Raw genomic sequence first — 19,773 nt, 5'->3', positions numbered from 1 at the left:
GCATCATATGATGTGTTAGTTCTTTACAGCGTCAGTTTAGCATATAGGAGTCTCATAATTGGTAAATCTCCAAAACATATTTCCAAGATTCTAACTTATGTTAAACTGATATCTTCATGTGATGCACTTTTAAAAATGTAGCCTATTACTCAAGAAATTCCAGCAATCATAATGCTGAAGTTGCATTGCTGCACTGCAGCAACTTATTTTCAAGGAATCACGTTTCATTACATTTTCCTCTGATTTCGTCTGTGTTTACCTCTACAGAACTGCTGCAATTAAAATGTCAATGGATTAGAGTGGGATATCTTAATATTTCTTTTAAAAAATAAAAATGTATGTATGTCCATGACAGAGCTTATGGCTTTCCTCATAGTTTCTGGCAGCCCCAGCAAACAAAGTCTTAAATGTTGATAAATTACATATTTTTTTGTATAGCTGTTTATTATAGGGGGCTTAATGCTCTGTCTCTTGGGGCCGGTGGGAGTTTCCCACATTTGGAGGGCGGAACTGGCGTTCAAGGAACCAGGACGAGAGGAGGAGGGCAGCATTGGTCCAATTCTTTTTAGCGAATCGGTTCGCTTCATGAACCTTTAACGTTACGCGCCATTACGATTTCGTGATAAAATACATTTTAGTAAAATGTCACTGTTTATCACTATGTTTAGTTTTGTATTCATTACATAATGCATGTTTGTTTTCTTTAATTAACTAAAATATCGAGCATAGTTAAAAATAAGCGACTTAAGTTCATAAGTGTAAAGTAGAAAAACCTGTGCGGATGCTTTAACGTTGCTTGAAAACACTATTAAAACGTATTGTATATATATATATATATATATATATATATATACCCCAAAACCTTGTGTTTTTGCCAGCTTTTAGGGAATAAATAAAAAATGAAACTTTAGTATAATATTTCACATCCTGGCTGGATTCTCGCTTTTACGAATCGGCTCGAGTGAGTTATTAAGAAGATTCGGTTCAAAAGAATGATTCCACGGCGAATCGGACATCACTAGAGGAGGGCAGAGAGGGAAAAATCACAGCCACCGCCACACCATGATCCTCACCTCACAGCCCAAACACACTGGTGTGGAAAAAAACAACAGTCTTGAACATTTCGGACCGATTCTGAGGTGTGGTCTCGCCGTCGGTGTGTAAAAGGACCGTGTTTATCTCTGTTTTTAAGCCGTCAGGGAGTGGATCTGTCTCGGACGCCATCTTTAGCAGCAGCAGTAGCCCGGGAGAGGGAAGAGCTGCTGGGCCACCGTTAACCAGCACCGGGCTGGAGGAGTTTCTCCAGCGGACACTCACGCTTGACAGCGATCGATAAGTTTGTCGGGACTGATTTGGGGTCGGAAGGCGTGTTTTCTGTCCACTGGGTTTGTTGTTGTTGTGGTCGGAGGAGTTTTATCGGGCTGGCTGCTCATCCTGGCCTGTTGGGAGGGTAAGTGAGCTGTTAGCTCTTCTGCTAACTTAAGTTCATGTCAAAATAAACACTTTTTGGTTTTTAAGACTACAGAATAATTTAAGTAAACGTTTTCCTGTTTATTGTAGTCCATTCCAGTGAATTAACATAAAAACGCATCGGTTGTGTTGATCTAAGTTTATTAGTTTCCACCCAAGTCATGGGTTTGACTGTAAAAGTTTGGCTGCAGGTGATGAAACTGTTAACAGATCATCTTCATATTCATCAAATAGAAATGCACATGTGTATGCTGGGATTTTAGCTCTGATCTGTGTGTAATATGGATGTCACTTGGTGTATATTGTCCATTATGTTTATTTATGACATGTATATATATTAAAGATTCATTGTGATCTGTAATACTTAAGAACATGCTGTTCCTGTAAAGTGCAGTTGATCATCCAGGCTTTGTAGACTTTGCTTTTGTATCCGTGTAAACAGCAGTTTAATTAGATGTATTTGTACAGTTGAGATGTACAGACTGAATGATCATAATGGATGGACCTACTGTTTACATTTTGAAATTTCAATAATGGCTATCTGTCAATGGGATGCTGCCTTTATTGTTATAGATCTGATGATTCATAACTGTCTCTTAAACATTATCATTGCTTTATTGCTTCTGCTGGTGTTGTATAGTATTTCCTGCTGTCCTACTTGTATATTGATGCTTGTATGCTGAGTTGAATGCCCTGCCACAGTGGAAATGGCTGCTCTGATTTTAATGCAATGAAGATCTGCTGCATTTGTTTATGGCTTTGCATTGCTCATAAACATGCAAACTGGTGGTATGAGAACTAGAGGCTGAATAGTGCCTCTGTTGTTGAGAGACACTGCCTGCTTTCTCCACCGTGATTGTCTTTCTCTGACCTCATTGCTGCCTCTTAAATCTGGGCCTCTGTCCTCTCTCCGCACAGCATCCATTACACTGAGCCCTCGGGGTCTCCACTCCCACATCCATCTGATATCAGACCTCTGATTATCATTGATGACATCAAGTGACTAACACAAGTTTGGTCTATCAGTTTTGATGCGTTCCATGCATCCCTCTCTCTTGCAGGATAACAAATGATTCAAATATCCCTAACGTATAGCTGTTCTCTCACAGTCAGATCTACGGAGTTTTGCTGACCAGCTTTGAATTTTTGTCTGCCTTGATTATTATTTAATTTATTATTAGTTTTTTTATTTATTATTAATTATTTTAATTTTTTTTTTTTATTATTGCTTGCCAAGTCATTCAGATATTAACCATTGTTTGGACTGCACACATACACAAAACAAATGTTTCAAAGGAATATATTAGTTTTTTATTATAATAATGAAATATTATAATCAGATATTATAATATAAGAAATCGGGTTTTGCATTAATATAGCTGAAAATGTTAGTCATAATATTTGCTTTTATTTATTCATTTATTTATTTCTATTTGTTATTATTATTATTATTATTATTATTATTATTATTATTGCTGTCCCAGAAGTTTAGAAGTTGTTAGTTGTAATATTTACATGCATTTATAAATGTTTGTTTGTAATAATTGTAATAATAATAATTATTATTATTATTATTGCTGATCCAGTAGTGTAGGTTTGTAATTGTGCTGCCAATATTTTCACTAGGACAATAACAAAAAAAGATAGACTTTAAATATTTTTATATTTGTCACAAATAAATGTATATATTTTTTATTATCATTATTATTATTATTATGAAATGTTATATAACTGAAATTGTTAGTCATAGCACTTGCAGCAGTTGAACACTGAATTCTGATGAATTGTTTTGTCATGTGTTCAACATTGTTATCATGTGGCCTGTTCCATGGAAGTATATCATAAAGACGTGTTTTTTTGTTTGTTTGTTTTTTGCTTATTGTTATAGAAGCTAAAGTTATAGGAGAAACAATAATTATAACACACACTTTTTACAGGGATTCTAAAGAGGCATCAAGGGCTTATCCAAAAGTCAAAACTATAAAATGTATTAAAAAAACATTTATAACTGATTTTGTAAAGGAGTCTATTCATAAGTAAAACATTTTAATATTTTTATTGCTTGCAAAAAACAATAATATCAGATATTTAGCAGCTAGAATGGTCTGTTAAATAATGCCCATGGTACTAATTTCAAATGAAATGATCTCCACAGGTGCAGCTAGGACGCAGGGCCTAATCACTCGCAAGGTCATACTCAGTGTTTATAAATACAAAGCGGTACAGCGCAGGCACGGGACAGCATCTCTAAAGCGCTGCCCAGGGAGAAGGACTGAGTCAGAGTTGTGCTGCTATTTGTCTGGCAAATGAAGGGAACTCCCTGCTGCGACGGAGGAGTTTCCTAGACATTCCTCTTAATCTGAATTTAAAGGATGTTGTGATGCTTGTTTAAGGAGAGGGGTAAGTTGTTTGATATCCTGACGAATTCTTTCAGGCCATTCGTAACTGGACAGTGTTTGTAGACAGAGTTATTTGGTGTAGGACAGTAATAGGAATACCTACAGTGTGAAAACGTCACTGAAATGATAATGATTTGATAATATTATACATAAACAAGCTGGGGTTTTTGGACCGATAGAACTATTTCCTTGAGTCTTACATGTTTCCGGTGGCAGTAACAGTTCTGTTTTTCAGCTTTTCGCACATTCCTGAATAGCAACTCAGCATTTCTCAATTTGTGTGGCTCAGCTTTGCTTTGACTTTAGTAGATTTGTTTGAACTTGTCAGTTTGTTGGAAAATGAGATAAAGTCCAAAGGAAATGAGTGAAGGCGTTAAGAATGTTGATGTTGACTATATGAGCTGATTATCAGTGAAATGGTTGATGGGAGATTTGAAGTGCCATTAGCACATGAGCTGAGTGAAAAGGAAATAGAGAAACCGCAAGAAAGAAAGCCACATCATGTAGGCAGTTCCTGCCTTGCTGTTGTGTCGTCCTGTCCTGCCACATTCCTTCTGTGTGTGACTGCTGAATGGCATGATGGGGTGTCATCTCTTTCTGTCTCTAATAGTCTGTGTCACAAGCTAAGTATCTGGCAGATAGCATGATCACTTTGCATCCCTGCTCTTTTAAATTCCATGTCAGTGAATTTGAATTGAGGTAGAAAATGGGATGCAGAACAGTCAATTGAATGTAATTTAAAGAACTAGAATTAAATTGGAATGAACAAGCGTTCATTTAAAATAACATTAACATATAAAAAATTTAATATGTACACTAACTTTCAAAAGTTTTGGGTCAGTAAGATTTAAAAAAAAAATAATAATACTTGAATTCAGCATAATGCCTTAAACTGACCAAACACGACAGTAAAGGCTTTTATATTGTTACAGAATATTTCTATTTAAAATAAATTATTTTCATCAAAGTATCCTGAAAAAATGCATCACGTTTTCTATAAAATATTAAGCAACACAACTGTTTTCAACCTTGAAAATAATAATAAATGTTTCATGAGCACTAAATCAGCATATTTTAATTTCTGAAGGATCATGTGACACTGTAGACTGGAGCAATTATGCTGAAAATTCAGCTTTGCCATCAGAGGAACAACATGTATTTTAAAATATTTAAAATTGTAATAATTTAACCCCAAACATTTGAGCTGTAGTGCAAATATTTATATATTTGTATTTCTAAAGATTATTTTAAATGAATACTTTTTCATTCCATTTTGCAGCTGAAGTTTACAGTCTGGTTGTCACCCCACAGAAGAAAAGGGCGATGTCAGCATAGCTCATTAGCATTTAAAGCGACATGGACTAGAACAGTGTGCTGAAAACAGAGCTGATTTTGACAGGGTAAAAAGGGTATTTTTTACACTACCATTGAGAAAGTTTAACCAAACTATGTTATAGACTTTTCATTAAGACCCTAATGAATCATATCAACTTGTGGAAAATAGGCACCCTTTAAATTCTAATTCAAACAACCTTTTAAAACCTCGACACCCTAAATAATGCATGATTTGGCCCACTGTAAGCATTTTCTAGATAAAGTTCTATAAAGCGTCTATAGTGCTCGTTCCTGTGTAAAGGTGAACGGGATGGTGTGGTTCGAGTGGGTTGATTGGTGTGTGTGTGTGTGGGCAGAGATTGTGAAGCAGCTGGTGTGGTGGGAGGCTGGTCTTGTGACTGAGACATCAGCCCTGAGCTCTCAGCATTGTGTCTGTGCAGCCGATCATCTGAGCAGCACTGAGGGGGGAGCAGTGGCCCGAACCCAACCAGCTCCAGCAACAAACAAAGCACTATTTTAGAATGAGGTCATTCCTATGTGGCTAAAGTTTGATGGTGTTTACTAATAAAGCACACAGTGGGAATGAAAGGCCGCTTGCATAACTATGACAACATTGGTATTAATGAGAGTGTTAAAGATAAATTTGGTGTTATCATCAACTAACTTACAGGAATACTTTTCCCCAAATCATTGAAATTTACTCACCTTCATGATTTTTCAAACCTTGAAGACTTGAAGATATTTAATAAAAAAAATTTTTTTTTTAAAAGAGAAGAAGTTTCAGTGTTTTTATGTGTTAATGCTAATATCTCAGTGTGGTTTAGAAGACACTTAATATTAATTAATGATATTGATTTGACTGCACTAACGCTGTCGGATGAGAACAGAACTTGAAATGAATTAAGCTGAATGATGACACTGTTGTCTTCTGTAGAGCTGCTTTACAGTCTAAATGAATGTGTTCAATAATTAATTAATTTTGCAACATCCACATCATTTAAACTCACTTCTTTTTGCTCTGAAAAACAAGGCAAAAATACTGAGGAAAAACATTACCTTTTTGCAGCATGATCAGAAGGCACAGAAAATGTTTTTATTATTATTATTATTATTATTATTATTATTAAAAGGTAATGGAAATCTGTTGAAGTTGTATTTTTCAAATTTGAACCATGCTTATACAAGACATTTACGTTTAGAGGACATATTGATGTATTGTGTTCCATTCAATTTATTGCACAAATTTTCTCTACTTGGTCTGTTAAAATCTGTTAAAAACCCCGTTATAGCTGAATTGAACTTATTTTGTAGCTGATAAACTTTCTACAGTTATTGAACTGAACTCAATCAACAACTGAACTGACTTGAGCTGAATAATCATATTTTTTTAGAGCTGCTTTAAAGCAAAATTTGGATTTGTCTCATATTTGAAGAAGTTTGCATCAGTGACTGTTATTTTCCTGTTTATTACTGTGAAGTTGCTTTGAAACAATATGTATAGTGTGATGCACTATATAAATAAAAGTGGTTTGACTTGGATTTTGGACCCCATCGACTTCCACTGTATGGACACATACCGTTCAAAATAATTTTTTTGTGTGTGTGTTCCACAAGATTTGAAACAACATGAGGGTAAGTAAATGATGGTGACCTATCCCTTTAAGTATTAACATATTAGTATGTGATGTCCATCCCAATCCAATCTTATGTATAAGTCGACCACTCCTAGTCTAAAACCAGCATATATAATGATAGTGTTTTATGATGATGATGGCACACTCAGTTTTAAGTGTAGATTTTAGCTGTTCACTCTGCCCTGTGTGACAGTCCTGAAGTCTGGCTAACCATGGACAAGGTGACATAGTTTTGCAAACTCCCAGGGTTTGCATTTGGAATAGTGACGGATGATAGTAACTGATGCAGTGGAGCTGAAGAAATTCTTTACAAGGTGTGTCTATCTGGAATGATTCAGTTCAGACGCGTACAGCTGTGGACCACGTGTCATGATGTCTCAGTATATTGTTCTGTCAGTTAGGCAGTCATGCATATAAGCAGATAAACATTGTTCGAGAGTGTGTTCTGAGAGAATAGTTTGCAGCCTCTTGGCCATTGGCTCAGAGATGCTGTTGCCATGGAAACTGATGTGCTAGTTGTTGCTGGGCTTCAGATGGGAGCCGGTGCTGGAGGCAATCCCTCTCCTGAGTTTTGGCCAGAGTGTGCTTGACTGCTCTGACGCTTATTAACAACAGCCTCTCACCAATAAACCACCCCACCTGTGTCACATGAAGTTGGATGTTTCTGCCTCTTTTAAATACATCATAATCATCTTTGACAGACATTTATTTCCATTTTTAAATTGTGATTTACTCTGTTAATCAAGTTGTGTGAAATCATAAGTGAATCAGAACCATTAAATCAGTTTTGAGTTTTGAATTGATTCAATGAGACGACACTGAAAGTGAAAATGAATGACTTGGTCTGCTGTTTTGGGGATGTCTTGACATATTCATGGGAAAGAATGATTTTAAATGAAGCAGCAGGCTGCAAGAGGAAGCAGAGGGCTGTGGAGTCATTCTGGAGTTTGACTCTCTCTGTGTTTGTAAGAATGGGAGAGCCATGATTGATGTTATGACTGCAGCTCCTGGTTGTCTCCTGCACACATCCTCTCTCCCACTCTCTGAAGCTCAAAAGAGGAACTCACTGACCACAGCTGCTGTAATGTGCAAACCCGATGCATCAGCCTGGGGTATTTTGCTGCAAACAGCAGTTTGAGCATGTGGTTTCTCATAGAGTTGTCTTGTGAAGAGAACTTTTATGATTCCTCCTTTCTGTTAAGTTATAATTCATAGCACAGGAGTGTGGATATGAACATATTCAATGGAATGGAGTACAAACGTCTTAAGTCCCCATTGAAAATTTGATAATCAAAATCTACCTGAAAAAAAAAAAATCTAAGTAGACAAATTTTCTGATTTAATTTCTATTTTTTTCCAATTCAATGCTAATGATTCTTTCTCTCTGTCAGGTTTTGGTCCATATGAGGCCGCGGTCTTGCAGATGAGCCATCATTGGGGGCTGTCGTGTCGCAGACCCAGATAGTGACTGGCGGTTGCGGCCCCGCCCCCTCCCAGCATGCCCAACGCTGCTCGCGCAGGGAGTCTGAAGGACCCCGAGATCGCAGATCTCTTTTTTAAAGATGACCCTGAAAAACTCTTCTCAGACCTGAGAGAAATCGGTCATGGCAGCTTCGGCGCTGTATACTTTGTGAGTGCTTTTGCATATTTTAAACTGGAAATTTATTTTAGGTTGTGAGGAAACAATGAAGTCATAATAATTCTTCTACTAAATTAATGAATTTATGTATTATTACAGGCACGGGATGTGCGGACCTCAGAGGTGGTGGCCATCAAGAAAATGTCATATAGTGGAAAACAGTCAAATGAGGTGAAAATAAATGCTTATTTTCTTATGTTGTTCTTTTCTGTTTAAGTTAAGGGAGATTATAAATGATTGTTTCTCCCTCTAGTCTGTAACCTATGCATGTATTCCATGATTCATTATTTAACAACAGCCTCTCACCAATAAACCACCCCACCTGTGTGGTTTATATATATATATATATGCAAAATGGGTTAAGACGTAAGACATAATTATTCGGGTTTTAAATAATGCCGCAAATAACAGCAAATTAACTACTGTAAACCTTAGTAAATCAGTGCGTATGCAATATATAAGTACCATTCTTGTAGACAGAAATGAAAGAAAAGGCTCTATTGACTGTTTATCTGAAAGAAAAAAAAGGTGCATTGCACAGTTATGCGTTTCACATGCCTTGTTTTTTTTTTTTTTTTCAGAAATGGCAGGATATAATAAAGGAGGTGAAATTCCTTCAGAGGATAAAGCACCCAAACAGCATAGAGTATAAAGGATGCTACCTGCGAGAGCACACAGCATGGGTAAGAAACCCAACCCTGCTAGCAGCTATCAGATCACGTACCTTTATTTGAACAATCTATGATGTGATGTTTATTTTCTATATGTGTGGACTACTTGCTGAAATCTGTCTGTCTCTCTAGCTGGTTATGGAGTACTGTCTGGGATCTGCCTCAGATCTCCTCGAGGGTAAGTTTGGATGTTTTGATGCTTGCTTAATGTGCTGACTACCCACAAAGATATGTGGACTCCATATACAGCATCCAGTTACAAACAAAAAAGCATTTATTCATACAAGTATTTGTTTATCTGCAGAGAGACATCTATAAACCAATTTGTTTTACCCACAGTACACAAAAAACCTTTACAAGAGATGGAAATAGCAGCGATTACTCATGGTGCTTTGCAGGGGTTGGCGTATCTTCACTCCCACAACATGATTCACAGGTGAGTCCTCATCTTAGTGTTTGAGTTCCTCAGTACCACCCCTGATTTAAACAAATTATATATATATGTATATATATATATTACATCATATTTCACTCAGAAATGTTTATTATCCATTCACAGAACTGTTTCTTTTGTGAATTGATAATATACCAATCAGTTGATCACTGAAATGGCAAATATTTGCAGGTTAATTTCCCTTGTAAATATTTTAGTCTGTAGCTGTACATAATGTCACAATCCTTTGAATGTTGACATTATGAGCCATATAAAGCAGGGCAGTGTGTGGTTCATTTTTGCAAATTTACCTTTTTCCTGCCTGTTTTACAGGGATATCAAGGCCGGGAACATCCTGCTCACAGAGCCTGGACAGGTGAAGTTGGCAGATTTCGGTTCTGCTTCAATCGCCGCACCTGCTAATTCATTTGTGGGGACTCCTTATTGGTGAGTTGCCCATTAAACTTCAATACTTTCAATGGTTATAAACTTCATAGGCCTTATCAGACTATATAAATTAATTATTCATAGGCGAGTCTGCAGGTCATGCCAGGAGAGCCTGAGTATTGGTTGGGTTAATCAGATTTTAAACCTTAAAATGTCCGGTTGAATTACATAACCCTGAAATCTTGCTGTTCCTTCTATCTCAGGATGGCCCCAGAGGTGATCCTTGCCATGGATGAGGGTCAGTATGAGGGAAAGGTTGACATCTGGTCTCTAGGAATAACCTGTATTGAATTAGGTGAGATGAAATGGGAAACATATAGATTTAATTTTTTGTGATCGGGTGCCAATTCTGTTTTTCTGATTCTGTTTTTCTTTTTTCTCCTTCAGCTGAAAGGAAACCTCCGCTCTTCAACATGAATGCAATGAGTGCCTTATACCACATCGCACAGAATGAGAGTCCAACCCTGCAGTCCAGTGAATGGTGAGTGAAGGCTTTTCTCTTGTTCATTAACCTTTCTCAACTCTAAGCTGTATTGTTTGAAATCGTCTCGCGCTTTCTTTTCCCAGGACGGACTACTTCAGAAACTTTGTGGACTCCTGCTTACAGAAGTTGCCCCAAGATAGACCCAACTCTGAAGAACTGCTGAAAGTAAGTTAAAGAAAGTTCACTGTTCAAACAGATGGGTGGAGTTCAGTGAGCTCTCTTTTGAAGATTCTTCTGCAATGCTTAGGGACACTGTAAGAATTCTCCACCACACTTTGATGCCTTTAGCTGTTTTTCTGAAAGCTCTGGCTTTCTGAGTTTTTTTTTTTGTTTGTTTGTTTTTTTTATATATGTGGCACAAGGGAGTTTGTAATGCTAAGCCTAACAACAAAAAGTTTATTTGCCGACCTGTTTGAGGTAGTAGTTCAGATTAATATTAAAATGTTTTAATATAAAACATATTAATATAACAATAATAAAACAACAAAAAAATGTAATGTTTTCTTCCTAAAAAATCTTTTCGTTTTAACTTTTATTTGTTGTATTATTTTTGTGTGTGTGTAAATACCTGAAATTACGTCTTATTATAAATGTTGAAAACAACTGTGCTGTGAAACCATGATAAATGTTTTAGGATTCTTTGACAAATAGAAAGTTCAAATGAACAGTCAGAACAGTTATTGTTGCTTTTGGTCAATTTAATGCATCCTTTCTGAATAAAAAATATTAAATTCTTTAAACAAAACATTTAATATTACTTAACCTATACTTTTGAATGGTAGTGTACGTCTGTGCTAGACAGCTAAATAACATAGTTATAAATTAGCAGAATTTACAATGCATCACTTCCTGATTGTTGAGTGCTGTAATGTGTGAATCTACTTATATAGTTAAAGCCGATTATATTTAAAAAAAAAAAAAAATTCTTACTCAGTTTCTTTTAAAGCATCTGATCCTTTTATATTGGTCATCATATCCTTCTCTTTCTGTGTGCAGCATGCATTTGTCCAGCGCGAGCGGCCGGAGTCGGTGCTTATTGACCTGATCCAGCGCACCAAAGATGCTGTGAGAGAGCTGGACAACCTGCAGTACCGCAAGATGAAAAAGATCCTCTTCCAGGAGGCGCACAATGGCCCTGCAGCAGAGGTCCCAGATGACGAGGAGGTCAGTTATTGTAATAGCATATCTTGACCTCGTTCGAACCTTGGTGCTCTGCCAAATGTGTTTTACAGTCTTCCTGCCAAGGGAGGAAGTTGTGTTTTGTCCTGATTTATAGAAACGTATGGCCTTAACACATGTTTCCATTCATGTAATGTGTTGTAGGAGGTGGAGCACATTGCTGGCCGCACAGGCACAGTGAACAGTGTGGGCAGTAACCAGTCCATCCCTAGCATGTCCATCAGTGCGAGCTCACAGAGCAGCTCGGTTAACAGCCTGCCTGACGCCACAGACGCCACCGATGATAACAAGAGCGAGGTGGACCTGATGGAAAAAGACCAAACCATTATACCCAACATCTCCATGATTCACGTCAAACCGGTTTGTGCACGTTCACTGTATTTACATTCACATTTTTTCTGTACCAAAGTGACTTGCTTTGTATTATATGCAAATGGCATGTATTATGTATGTCACCGTTGATCTGTCTCATATGACACTCTGTTTACTGACCGCCTGGTGCATATTGCACAAAAAACTGCATACCATAAAGCTCTAATCTGATTTGGCTGGCTTTTTACATTTTTTTTTTTTATGGAAACAAAGTTGCTGCCCTTTTCACTTATGTCTGTAAAAATCTGTACTAATTATTTGTGGATGTAGAGAAAATCTGATCACCTACACAAAAGTCTACATGCATTTGCAACTATTTTATGGCTTTTTCTGTGCATCCTTTCACATCATTATTTAAATACTCTTTTCACACTGGTCTGTATTTGTGATATATATTGCAGATTTACTGACCACTGAACAGCACGTAAAAATAAAACAGCTGTGGTTGGTTGCTTTACATGTCAATCAGACAGTCTCGTCCTGTCTAAAGGCTGGAATTTACAGCTTAAGTGGGCAGTTTTTAGCAGAATAAACTGCATCGTGGACCAGACCTTTTGCAGTTTAGTCAAAGGCTACATGACACTACATATTGATAGTTAAGGAAAAGTTCTAGTAGTTAAAGTTTTGTACTAAAATGCTTGAAGTTAATAAAAGGCACTAAGCTGTACTTTTGAGAGTTGAGATCTTTGTAACTGCGCTTTGACTGTCCACTCTGAACATATCATGCATGACCTATTTGTTTTGTTTTATGGTATTAACATGCTTAATGTGTATATTATGTATACTTAAATTCTGTTAACATGCTTAATGTGTCTGAAGGAGGAAGAGAGCTGCCAGGAAGAAACTGAGGCTCAGAAACAGCCCACAGAGCCCCAGTCTCCCCCAGCACAGACACCACGGCGTCAGTACCGGAATCGAGAGCACTTTGCCACCATCCGCACAGCCTCCCTGGTGAGAGCCAGATTACCACCCAAGAACAGAGTCTCTGTTTGCTCTCTGATCACGTCAAGTTTAATAGTTCACTGTTTTCTACAACACTTGAGGGATAAAAGCTGGTTTCTTGATAAAAGCTTGTCTTTGTGTGTCCTAGGTGACGCGTCAGATTCAAGAACATGAGCAGGACTCTGAGGTGCGTGAGCAGATGTCTGGCTACAAACGAATGCGCAGGCAGCACCAGAAACACCTTCTGGCCCTCGAGAACAAGCTGAAGGGCGAGATGGATGAGCACAGACTCAAGCTAGACAAAGAGCTGGAGAACCAGAGGAGCAGCTTTGCTGCCGAGATGGACAAACTCATCAAGAAGCACCAATGCACCATGGAGAAAGATGTACTGTAACATTATCATACAAAACCAAATCGTAAAATAGTTGAAGATGTAATGAAACATCATTAATTATTAATGTGAAAGGTCAAATAGACTTTGAAAAGTCAGAATCATCTGTTTATGATGCATCATTCTGCTTTCCAGGCCAAGACTTTTGCCAACGATGAAAAGAAATTCCTGCAGCACATTCAGAGCCAGCAGAAGAAGGAGCTCAGCAGCTTCCTGGAGTCTCAGAAACGCGAGTACAAACTGCGCAAGGAACAGCTCAAAGAGGTCAGGAAGCCACTCAGTACAGCCTTGCACTCATCCTCATTATATTCCGTTACACATTCCCATTTATTGCACTTTTTCATTGCAGGAGCTTAATGAGAACCAGTCCACACCAAAGAAGGAGAAGCAGGAGTGGCTGTCCAAGCAAAAGGAGAATTTCCAGCACTTCCAGGCAGAGGAGGAGGCCAACCTACTCCGTCGACAGCGGCAGTATCTGGAGCTTGAGTGCCGCAGGTTCAAACGGCGAATTCTCATTGCACGTCACAACGTGGAGCAAGATCTCATGAGAGAGGTTAGCAGACAGAGAGCTTGCATGTACACAAACTCACAAATCTAAATTAGGATTTTTTGAGTTTCCAGTGTTTGGCTTTAAACAGAGCCAGAAATAACAACCCTATACAATGCGTGTAAACCACTTGCATATGTAACTAAATGTTCATGCTAGGCGATTAAATAATGTTGATCATTTGCCATTGGCTAATAAATTGTTAGTATTCATTCGCCAGTGTTTGAGTTAAAGTATAAGTTTACCATAGATAATTTTACTCACCTTCACTCGTCTTGAACACTGACTGAGCTCTTGAGAATTTCGCTTTCCATTTCCCATTTAATGCACCATTTAATGCACCGTAAACTCTAGTATTATTATCAAATTAAGTATTATTATTCGTTTTTTTTATTTTACAGATACATTCAGTGATCAACAATGCCCTAAGTTCTGTTAAAATGACAAATGTGCATCCATCCAAAAAATGACTAGCCAATGGTGACTCTATTGCCAAGGTTTAGAGTGTTGAATAAGTGACATTATTTAGTCTGACATTTTTCTGTTCTCAGGAGTTGAATAAGCGTCAGACACAGAAGGATCTAGAGCACGCCATGCTGCTTCGACACCATGAGTCTATGCAGGAGCTGGAGTTCAGACACCTGAGCAACATTCAGAAGATGCGTGCGGAGCAGATCCGCCTGCAGCACCAGACAGAGCTCACCAACCAGCTGGAATACAACAAGCGCAGGGAGAGGGAGCTCAGACGTAAACACGTCATGGAGGTCCGACAGCAGCCCAAGAGCCTCAAGGTAATGTCACTCTAGTTTTCTAGTTTCAAGGTTGTAGGTTGCAAGTCCTTGCAGGTTCAAACGGCGAATTCTCATTGCACGTCACAACTTGGAGCAAGATCTCGTGAGAGAGGTTAGCAGACAGAGAGCTTGCATGTACACAAACTCACGAATCTAAATTAGGACTTTTTGAGTTTCCAGTGTTTGACTTTAAACAGAGCCAGAAATAGCAACCCTATACAATGCGTGTAAACCACTTGCATATGTGACTAAATGCTTGAAAAGAGGCTTAGTGGGTGCTATAGCATAGTGGTTGAAGAACTGAGCTGGCAACCAAATGGTTGTTCAATTACAGTGTTAGCCAAATGACTAATTAAAATTAAAATAAGGTTTAGGATTAGGGCATGAAAAAATTTGACCCAGGTGTTTTCTTATACGGATGGGTCACAGTGGCCAACTAATTAATGAGGTCAACTAGTTTAGTATTTTTCCCACCGTTTATTGTTTGTATTATTGACTAGTTAGCTACATAGTTGTCCAACAATTGAATTTGAGTTGATCAGTGAGGTTGACTCGTTTTTAGAATTTCTTTTATCATTATTTGTGTATTTATGACTGATTAGATAGCTATCCACCACACAACTAGTTAATTAGTGAGATAGACTATTTTTAGATTTGTTTTTTTTTTTGGTATTTCTGACAGGTCAACCATTTTTTCAACAATAAGTAGTTGATTAATGAGGATTGCTCTGTTCGATTTCATTCTTTTGCGGTCAATACAGCTGTTTTTGAAAACATGAATGCATTCTATTTGAATGCACCTGAGGAAAGCTGTAAGTTAGGGTCAGGTCATTCTGAAACCATCCTATCCATTCGTATGACTGACCAGTTGTTCAGGCAATCCACCAACTAATTGATTTTGAACATATGTAGTTTTGCACATCACTAATTACTTCATTTTTTCCTTACTAGTTTAGTTTACTGGTGTTTACTTTATTTTGTCTCTGACAGTCCAAAGAGCTCCAGATTAAGAAACAGTTCCAGGATGCATGTAAAACCCAGACCCGGCAGTACAAAGCCCTGCGAAACCAACTGCTGGAAAGCATCCCAAAACCTGAACACAAGACCATGCTGAAACGACTGAAGGAAGAGCAAACCAGGAAACTAGCCATCCTCGCCGAACAGTACGACCACACCATCAACAACATGCTCTCCACACAGGCTGTGAGTACCAGACTGAAAACAATACGCTAAAACTGTGTCACCATCAATTCCTGATCAACTAATATAGATGATCTCTCAGTTGCGTCTAGACGAGGCGCAGGAGGCAGAGTGTCAGGTGCTGCGGATGCAGCTGCAGCAGGAGTTGGAGTTGTTGAATGCATATCAGAGTAAGATCAAGATGCAGACGGATGCCCAGCAGGAGCGAGAGAGAAAGGAACTGGAGCAGAGAGTGTCCCTCCGGAGAGCCCTACTTGAGACTAAGGTCACTTAAACACACAATCACTTTCGTCTTTGTTTTTTTTCTTTTCTTTTTTATGTATAAATTACTTAAAATGAATAACCAAAAACCTTTGTTCCATTATGCTCTTGTAAAATATGTCAAATTTAGTATTGTCATATGTGGTCATGAGTAGGATAAAAAAAAAAAAAAAAAAATTAAAATAAAAACAAATATTAAATGAAATAAAATTTGCCTAAATAAAAGATCTAAGTGATGATCTATTTAAACAGACATCACAGCTATTTTACTTTATTTTATTTTATTTTTTTACATTTAAAACAGTTAATTTAATGTTAAACTGTAAATTGATAGTTTTATCTTTCAAAACCTATGATTTAATATTCATGCAATGCCATTCATATTTAATCATGTCTTAAGTGTCCAAATGCATTTTGGTGCCACTGTTCATTAAACATTTTTTAAAACCGTATTAATAATTAAACTTGACTGTGTGTCCTTTGTTGTGTCCCACAGATCGAAGAGGAGATGTTGACCTTACAGAACGATCGCACAGAGCGGATCCGTAGCCTACTGGAGCGCCAGGCCAGAGAAATTGAGGCCTTCGACTCGGAGAGCATGCGCTTAGGATTTAGTAACATGGTGTTGGCTAACATCTCTCCTGAGGGCCTCAGCCACAGCTTCCCTGGGGCCCCGGGCAGTTGGATCCCCCATCAGCATCACTCGGATGGCTCTCAGGGGACACAGTGGGGCAGCAGCACTGGTTCAGGGGCCAGCCACCACTACCACTCCAGTCAGGGAGGAGCACAGGCCCAGCAGGGCTGGGGCCAAGCCATCCAAGGAGGTGGGCTTCCACCGTGGACCCACTCCTCCTCGGGCCCCCAAGGGGCCATGCCAAAAAGCAGCGTGGGGATGCGGAACAGCCCTCAGGTGCTTAGGAGGACCACCTCAGCGGGGCGCACTGAGCAGGGCATGAGTAGGAGCACCAGCATCACATCTCAGATATCCAACGGTTCGCACCTGTCCTATACATAGACACCAGTGCGTTTGTGCCAACCCTGCACACACACAAACACACCCAGGGTAGGGGAACGCACTGGCCCACACTAAAGACTGGCACAGAGAGCAGAGCTAACTGCACTCATCTACCTGTCTCCCTCAATCCCTCGTTTCTTTTCTTTTCCTTCGCTTTCTCATTTCATTTTCCTACATGCAGATGTGCATGTAAACTATAGTAAATATCACTCAGGTCAAAAGATATTCTAACTTTGCATGAAGCTTGTTTGACAGTCATGCAGAGCTAGAGTCAAAAACACTAGTCTGGTTTAAAGCTCACTTGATGAGATTCATTTAATGCTAAATATTATAGAGAAAGACATATATATATATATATATATATATATATATATATATATATATATATATATATATATATATATATATATATATATATATATATATAAATATAAATATAAAGTAGATGTTAATTTAATTTAGCTTTAGTCCACTTAACATATGGATTCATAAACCAAAAGGATGTTAAAAGGAGATGTTGGCCATAATTCTTAAGATTTGCATATAAATCCGTAATGATTGTTTAAGTAAACAATCTAAGCTGTCAGCCTGCTGTCATGCTCCTAGGAAAAACTATTTGGGTTTTAATAAAATAAAGAAATTGAGATGGATTAAGTGTGTGCAGTATATGTGATGTCTGGGTTAGGAAGAGAGCTGGCCAATCTGTTGATTTTAAGTGAAAGTGTTTTAGTTGTCAGATTTTTAAGTTGGACAGTTCAGTTGTAGAGAAGATTTAGGAGTTTGCCTACATCAGGTACTGTATTTTTGCAGAAATGATTGTGAATAAAAACACATTTCATTAGGTTCAAAACTTTATCTTAAAGACCTTTTATTACTTGTTTACTTGGCGGGTAAAGGTCAATGCAGCTGTCTTGCCCAAGCAGTGTGTTTTTGCAGAGTTTAGGACTGTAAACAGTGCAAGCAAGCACAAATCTGTTCATATCTCCAGCGTACTTTTTATTTAGTCTTTACTTGCATTAAGCAACCTAATTATGGCCAGACAACCTGTCTTCAGTCTACTTAGCCTTTTGATACACCCTTCATTTTGTTAGGCCAGCCAGCCTTCACCTGGATCAGGTGTCCAGACACATTTAGATGTGGTGCTTTCTTGATTATTTATTGTATGTGATGTTTTAGGTGTGCAATGCCAGCTTAAAGATATCAGATATGTTCAGTGCCTTGAATGTGTTAATGGTTTAATTACTGAGGAGAGACATGCCAACATGAATGAACATGATGAATGTTTTTTATGTAGCTGAAAAAAACACTCACAAATTTAGAGTTTAATCATGTTCCCCAAGCTAATGAAGGGACAATATTGGTCCATTTAAGAAGAGTGTGTGTTGGTGTGAATATATTTAGTTGTACACATAAAGATGAGCTTATATTATCCCACTATGTAATGCTAAACTCTTATGTTAATATACTTTTGAGGTGCCTTTGAATAGCTGCCAAGCAGAAGCACTTTTGTGTTGTGTTTTGAGAAATATATTTACAAGCGTTCTCAACTATGAAAATGACTAATGCAGCCGTAAACTGTAGTGTGTGATGGCGGATGTCCAGTATGTTACTGTTACTCTTTTAAAAGATTTTTGTGGTCATTTTAAGGAAGTGGTAGATATGAATTCGTCAGTGGTTTTAGTACAGTACTGTCGTGATTTTTCAAATTAAATGAATGCAGAAACTGTTTGAATGTACTCTGTCCTCTATCAGGTTTGTGTCGTGTTTTTGACACTCTGGGAATGTAATGAACTGTAAGGAGCATGAACGACATACTTTTTTTTTTCTCTGTAGGTCATGACAGCAGGCTTTGTTATGGGACACTTAACTGGCTCTTTGGAGCAGGCAAACACTCTTGATTTGGTCTCATGACCTCCACACTAAATAGCAAACGGTGTGTTCACTGTTTCATGCTCATTCATTACCAGTCAAACATTTGGACACATCTACTGCTCATTTTTTATTACTATTTTCCATACTTTAAATAATAGTACATCCAGTATATATACACTACCATTAAAAAGTCTGGGGTCAGAAAGCTTTTTTTTTCTTAGTTTCTTATGCTCTTATAATTTAAAATTACTGTTTTCTATTTTAAAATCTTTTAAAATGTAATTCATTCCTGTGATGGCAAAGCTAATTTTAAGCAACCATTACTCAAGTCGTCAGTGTCACATGATCCTTCAAAAATAATTCCGAATGCTGATTTGATTTCTCATTATTATGAGTGTTTTTGTGAAAATCATGCTAAAAAAATCAGGATTATTTGATGAATAGAAAGTACAGAAGAACAGCATTTATTTGAAATAGAAATCTTATAGTGTTTAACATTATAAATGTCTTTACTGTCACTTTTGATCAATTTAATGTCCTTGCTGAAACACAATTATTTCTTTAAAAATATTACTGACCTCAGTTGAATAGTAGTGTATGTGAGAGGAGAGTAGCCTTATTTCAACCAAACAGCTTTTGCCAACTAGATTCAGAATGTTTTATGTATTAAAATTCTACAAAATCAAGCTAA

General features: G+C 37.7%; 1 protein-coding gene across 1 annotated transcript; it reads left to right on the top strand.

The window, feature by feature from the left end:
• Positions 1-988: 988 nt before the first annotated feature.
• On the top strand, positions 989-19,497 carry LOC109081481 (serine/threonine-protein kinase TAO1-like). The gene is made up of 20 exons (XM_042771235.1): positions 989-1,450; positions 8,230-8,468; positions 8,577-8,648; positions 9,059-9,160; positions 9,281-9,326; positions 9,488-9,584; positions 9,915-10,028; positions 10,232-10,323; positions 10,416-10,509; positions 10,596-10,677; positions 11,509-11,676; positions 11,836-12,051; positions 12,883-13,014; positions 13,154-13,390; positions 13,532-13,660; positions 13,746-13,949; positions 14,495-14,734; positions 15,725-15,937; positions 16,017-16,199; positions 16,692-19,497. Exons 2-20 carry the CDS (start codon positions 8,337-8,339, stop codon positions 17,208-17,210), a joined length of 3,072 nt encoding a protein of 1,023 aa, XP_042627169.1. The 5' UTR covers positions 989-1,450; positions 8,230-8,336; the 3' UTR covers positions 17,211-19,497.
• Positions 19,498-19,773: the final 276 nt, after the last annotated feature.

The sequence above is a fragment of the Cyprinus carpio genome, chromosome A15, assembly GCF_018340385.1.
Source record: "Cyprinus carpio isolate SPL01 chromosome A15, ASM1834038v1, whole genome shotgun sequence".
In the NCBI taxonomy this organism is placed as follows: domain Eukaryota; kingdom Metazoa; phylum Chordata; class Actinopteri; order Cypriniformes; family Cyprinidae; genus Cyprinus; species Cyprinus carpio.
This window is presented reverse-complemented; position numbering and strand designations above follow the sequence as displayed.

Excerpts from the sequence above, each read along its gene's own strand:
- LOC109081481 (XM_042771235.1), top strand. The coding sequence starts at position 8,337 with ATGCCCAACGCTGCTCGCGCAGGGAGTCTGAAGGACCCCGAGATCGCA. Across the intron at positions 10,510-10,595 it reads ACCCTGCAGTCCAGTGAATG|GACGGACTACTTCAGAAACT; the intron begins GTGAGTGAAGGC and ends TTCTTTTCCCAG. Across the intron at positions 13,391-13,531 it reads AATGCACCATGGAGAAAGAT|GCCAAGACTTTTGCCAACGA; the intron begins GTACTGTAACAT and ends TCTGCTTTCCAG.